The following is a 6,198-nucleotide window of genomic DNA, read 5'->3' on the forward strand; positions in this document are numbered from 1 at the left end:
AATATTTGACCTTTTTGTCGGATTCCAAGACCCTTTTTTTAGTTCTTGATTTTTTAAAAAATTCACATTTTTTGTGAACCTTTTCTGAAAAGTCAACGGTCAATGTTGAACTTATCAGCGGTCAACAACGACCGGTTAATTCGAAACTGAGTAAAACGATCGAACCAGAAAAAAACGAAGCGAAGCAACACCTTTTGTTTTTTGAACGAGCGATCACAAGGGAACGAACCAGTGCTCGCACTCTTTATCTTGGGCAGGCCCATGACTAGAGGTACGTGAGCGCTCATTCTCCTAACCTGCGCAGAAGGCGCCGGTTAGGAGCTCCCCTGATTTGTTCCCTCAAAAGAAAAAAAACTGGCTGGTTTCGTTCAGGTCGCTCCCTCCCTAGTCGCTAGTTTTTTTTTGTGAGATTTCCTAGTCGCTAGTTTGACCATGACATGATATTGACCCATCAATTTTCTTAAAAAAGTCAAGAATTTTAAAAAAAGTTCATAGATATTGGAAAAAGGTTGATGAGTTTAGAAAAAGTTCATCTACTTTGAAAAAAGTTCATCGCTTCTGGAAAAATTTCATCAACATTCAAAAACAGTTCACAAATTTGAAAAAAAGTTCATCGGATTCGAAAAAAGTTCATCGAAGTTGAATTTTTTTGCCAAATTTGAAAAAACTTCATCAAATTTTGGAAAAAGTTCATCGATTTGAATAAAAAGTTTACCAATCTCGAAAAAAGTTTATTGAATTTGAAAAAAGTTAATTGAATTTGAAAAATAGTTCATCGAATTTGAAAAAGGTTCATCAAATTTGAAAAAAGTTCAACGCATTTGATAAGTTCATTGATGTTAAGAAAAATTTCAATTTTTTTTTAAAAAGTTCATCAAACCCAGGAAGAAGAAAAGCAAAAATGAAAAAGAAAAAACAAAAAAGGAAAACAGAAAAATAAAAAAAAACAGAAGAAAAAAACGAAGTAAAAGGTGTAGAAAGATGAAAGTAGCACATGCCTCGTAATATCTTCTTCGCTTCCTCAAATTGGAGAATTGCCGTCTGATCATTCATCGTTGAAAAGGCAAATCCTTAATAAGGGTTTCTTCTCTTGCCAAGCGCACTTTAGTATGCAATTTTATATGACAGTTACGTAGTACATTGCTATTCCGAATTTCATCTGGTGGTGTTTTTTTTGGGATTATTGCTGCTGGAACCCTTGAGGGTTTTCTCACAAGCTCGTTTTCTTTGATGGTGCTTGAATGGAAATACATACAGTACTACTCCCTCCGTCCCATAATGTAAGACGTTTTTTGACACTAAAAAAACGTCTTACATTATGGGATGAAGCGAGTAGTTCCTAACTGATATTACCAAGAATTCGTGTCCATTGGAAATAATAGTAGCTTTATTTAAGCTTCACACTTCTTCCTGTGCAAATATGAGGCCTGAATATTGATTATTCAACTTGCACGGCTGCTAAGCATGTAAGCTTTAATCAATTTATGTATGAGAACTATTGCTACGAACTGCTTACATTTAGTTTACTTGGCATGTGCCTGACTTGTGAGATCTTATGAGTTTCACCTTTAGCCTACCCCAACTTGTTTGGGACTAAAGGGTTTGTTGTTGTTGTTGTTGTTGGCATGTGCCTGACTTATGTGGTATCTTCATGTTATATATGGAGGGAAGGAGCTTCTTATTTAATTTGCAGGACATGTGTTGATTTTGATTAGAAATATGACCTTGCGGTTTGTCATCATTGTCTTCAACATCAGTGCTTGAACGATGCTTATAATGTCAAACTTCTGGACATTTCTCATCAGTTGAATCAACTGGCAGTGGCACTAGTTTGTAGGAACAAAGCCATTGCAGAGTCGAAGCAGTTATGAATGAAGTTTGCAATGGCCTTGCTGTAAAATTGTGCACAATATAAATAATACAGCACTTTCATATTGTAATACTTGTAAGTCGTTTTCATGAAATATGTTTTTTTAACCTAACTGGTGAGATTGCCACATTTGACATTTACTTGAAGTTTGGAGGTTTCTTTGAAAATTCCAGCTTCCCAACTTCGTATTGCTCCACCATCTCTTAAAAAACGTAGAATCAAACAAGGTGTGAAACTGATTTGGGATGCAATTCCAGGTTAAACTTGTTTGAGTCAAACAAACAGTGGGACTGGAATTCCAGGCCAGTTCGGCAGCAATGGATGAAATGCACAAGGAGGCAATCAAAACCACCTATCATGAAGATACTACCAGTACTGATGGATCAAGGACGGATGTATACGATCCATCGAATCCTCCGTATCCTCCATGCCCTCCTGCTGTTGGACTTAGCTTAAGTGACTCTATCCGTTTAGTAGCTAAGGTGCAGTAATTAACTAACCAACATTCTTTTTTGAAGTTTATGGCATTTCTATCTTATCATGTTTGCTTTCCCTAGTATAGCTCTTGACGCCCCCTCCCCTCCCTCCCTTTGCAGTGGTCACGTGAGAAAGAAGCTGCACTTGGTGCCCTCAGAGCATCCAGTATAATCTTCCCAAAACGCATCCCTAAGGTTCTCTGCATTTGAAAAAAAAGATCATTTGGTTATTTATATTTTACTTTTTTCCTGCAGTATTTTTTGTGTGTGCTACTTATGCAACATTTTTGTTTTGTTGTCCTATAGTGCACTGCTTATTTCATTTTGCTTTGCTAATTGGATAACTGATTTCCTTTCACCTCTTTTGATCCTGATTAGGAGGTGAATCATCTCTTCCATGATAAAGTGCACCATTTGGCACCCATCCTGGATAAGGATAGCGTCCGGCGCTTTCTCAGCTATATGGAGAGGAATGGGCAGGGCATGCAATGGGATTCGATCATCACCCCAGAGGCTTTGAACCATATGATTTCACAAAATGCGGTGAAATGTGTCAAAATTGTCTTGGAGGGCCAGGCACCTGAGCTTGATGGGTGCCGAGCCGATCCCAACTGCATGAACCAGTATGGGTACTATCCCCTCCACCGAGCTGCTGAATTTTTTTCGGTTGACATGATTCAGTTGCTCGTTCGCCACGGCGCGTCCGCCAATCTACGCACAGCCGGTGCTGAGGTCATCGAGGGCCTTCTCCCACTCCATGTTGCAGTCGAGAACACGTGTATGCATAAGTATCTGGAAGACAGTCTGTTTCCTAACCACGAGCATTGGGATTACACTGAGGCAGATGCCAACTTTATCTTCAAGCTCATCCATCTTCTGTGCCTACCTGAAATGGTTTGTCTCACATCCACCCCTTAACAATTTACTACTCCAGCATAGCAAAGTCACATACTTATAAATAACTGACATAGCAATAATACTAAAGGAACCTTAAATTCCTAAATCTCCAGTTTTCATAGTCGGAATTGTTTTCTGTGCTGTAGTGACATTTTTTAGCCTTTGACTCTTTGTTGAGAGTAAACAAACTCTATTTTGTTCTTAACAAAGAAAATAAGGTTGTGGTTTTATTTAGATTGTTGTTGAGAACATAGTTTTAAGTTAATCAGCACTACAGTCTTACCTATAAATAAATTCTAAAAGACTCAGTTTTTGGTCTGTGCTGGTGATTTTTGCAGAAGATCTTCTTGGATACGACTCGGCTGATTGCAAAATACACAGATAATCTATTGGATGAGCTGTGGAATTACATAAAAGAGGGAAAGCTTGCCGAGACAGCCGTTTTGCTCATGGCAGCTCAAGAGCAGATACGCATGGGAACTTCTCGCAAGAGAAATGGAGATAGTAAGCCAGATGGGTTTGCTATTACCTGTGACCGTATTTGGAACAACAATATTGCTTTGCAGTCTGAGAAGGGTCAACAAGTGGAGGCAAGGATAAAGCTTAATAATATGGCATTGATGCTTGTTCATGTAATTTCCAAAGCTGGTGAAGGTCTTGATTCATACATTCAGAAGCATCTAGAGGTATCATTCTGTTGGTGCTTGCAGTTATAATTCCTCGATTTTCTCTGTTTTACAAAAATTGTATATGTTGGTGAGGTATAAGCATTGGCTCTTTGGTAATTCCTGCATTATCTGATCAATATTATTTTTCTAGAAACACTGAACAAAATTTGTAATGTATCTACTTATTATAGGCTCAGTCAAGAATGTAAGATTTGTTTGGGGTCATTGGCAGTAAATACAGTTTGTAAAATGACTTTGAAAATATGAAGTTCATTTTGAGTCCCTCCTTCACGAAAACTTCTTGTTTTGAGAATTGTGGTTCAAATTAGCTTTAAGTGTGGTTGATGCAGCTGGTGTTCGCCTAGCGCGCTGCATAGGCGCTTCCTCTTACAGTTTTGTTTATCGGTGTATTTGGGGTGCCTAGGCGGTTGTGCAGCTTTGGCTGTCAGGGGTGTATTTGGTTGTTATATGTTTTTTAGGAACACAGTACAGACGCAGACACACTCTCACTCCTATGAATGCACGCATGCACACCCTATCCCTTTGAGTACATCCGAGACACTGAGGTGGCAGATCTTGAGATTGATGGAAGTCGCCATGGGTGCCTTGTAGTTGACATGCACGCTATACCACTGAAAGAGTATTCCACTACCTTCTGTTAATATGCTAGTAATACATTGAAACCTACTGTTAGCATCGCACTGAAGTTACGAAAATCAGCGTCACGTTTTCCATAGGAGCTAATTGTTATCTTGCATTGTGCTAAATGTTATTGTTCATGGTGCATGAGTAGAGAACATCTGCTAGTGTCATTGCTCCTGATATACTACCTCCGTCCTGGTTTATTAGTCCCCTTTGTATTGTGTGCCAACTGCCAGAGTTTGACCTTAAATTTTACTAACAAAATGTTAATGCATGTCATAAAAAATAATATAATTGAAAACTATGTCAGGATATAATTGCTCCTGATATACTACCTCCGTCCTGGTTTATTAGTCCCCTTTGTATTGTGTGCCAACTGCCAGAGTTTGACCTTAAATTTTACTAACAAAATGTTAATGCATGTCATTAAAAAAATATAATTGAAAACTATGTTAGAATACGAATCCAACGATGTAATTGAAAACTATGTTAGTTAAATCTCTAGTTAAAATTTGGCGCAAAATACAAAGGGGACTTATAAACCAGAACGGATGTAGTAATTTGTAGATGCTTGGCACATATAGTGATCAAATAAATAATTGTATGCTCATCTTGCTATTTCATAGGGTTTTATTCAATTTCTGTTGGAATAAGAACAGCAGGGGAGGACTGAACTCAATATATACTAAAAGTTGAAACAAATAGGAGTAGGAGATTTGTTACAAAAATAAAGTTGCCAAGGACAGACAGCAGCTTACAAAGCTCATTGTCCAAAAAAGGACAGATAATCATAATAGTAAATGTTCCCTTCCTTTTTGGAGTAGTCTGCAAGCCATCTAAGTGCAGGTGTGTATAGCAACTTCCTTTTGTAATGAAGAGGCAGAGCGCCTGCTGGTTTCTTCGGAAAAAGAAGTCTTGTCCAGTTTACACAAACTCTGGGCAATCAGTGATTCACAGCTTCACATGTGATGAAACCTGTCTAGGCTGTTACTTTCAATTAGATGGCGTGGACAATATGAACACACCACTCTTTTAAAAGCCAAAACTAAACAACTGGGGCAGATTTGGGAAACTAAACAAAATAATGCCGTATATATCTAATTAACCCAAATAACTAAGACAAAACGTGTGTTCTGTACATGTATTGATGTCATAAAAAATACATCCATTCTACAATGTTATTAGTGTTCTTAAGTTTTTCTTTGGCCTTTCCACTTGCATTATATTAATATACTGTTACCACTGCAAACAATTCTTTCTGTCATATCTCAGTCGTCATGATTCATGGTGCTCATGACATATATATCTCATAAGTTAAAATGGTTGTGCAGGTGCCGTATTTCATGCAGGTGCCCCGTTTGGAGGTCATTGAACGTGTTTCCTCGATTCTCAAGGATAATGGTTTTTGTCCTACTAGTGAATGGACAGAAATTGGAAACCTGTACGTTTTGGTCAAGGACTATGTTTTGTATACATACACAACTGATATGATCTTTATTTAATTATTTCTTCCACTTGTTCTTGAAGCTGCCCCTATGAGGATGTGTTGTCCAGTGAGGATATACCTAACAAATCTGGTACGTATCTGTGTGTATTGATTGAAGCATTTCTTTTAAGCTGTGAGGGGAAAAAACAACCCTAATTA

At 37.9% G+C, this 6,198-nt stretch overlaps 1 protein-coding gene across 1 annotated transcript; it reads left to right on the top strand.

The window, feature by feature from the left end:
- Positions 1-2,454: 2,454 nt before the first annotated feature.
- Positions 2,455-5,935, top strand: LOC119350448 (the record flags this gene model as incomplete). Its single annotated transcript, XM_037618283.1, has 4 exons — positions 2,455-2,541; positions 2,725-3,240; positions 3,582-3,929; positions 5,885-5,935. Coding segments are annotated over exons 2-4 (831 nt in total), but the record flags the coding sequence as incomplete, so codon positions are not given.
- Between the last annotated feature and the right edge of the window lie 263 nt (positions 5,936-6,198).

Source organism: Triticum dicoccoides, chromosome 1A, assembly GCF_002162155.2.
Source record: "Triticum dicoccoides isolate Atlit2015 ecotype Zavitan chromosome 1A, WEW_v2.0, whole genome shotgun sequence".
NCBI lineage: Eukaryota > Viridiplantae > Streptophyta > Magnoliopsida > Poales > Poaceae > Triticum > Triticum dicoccoides.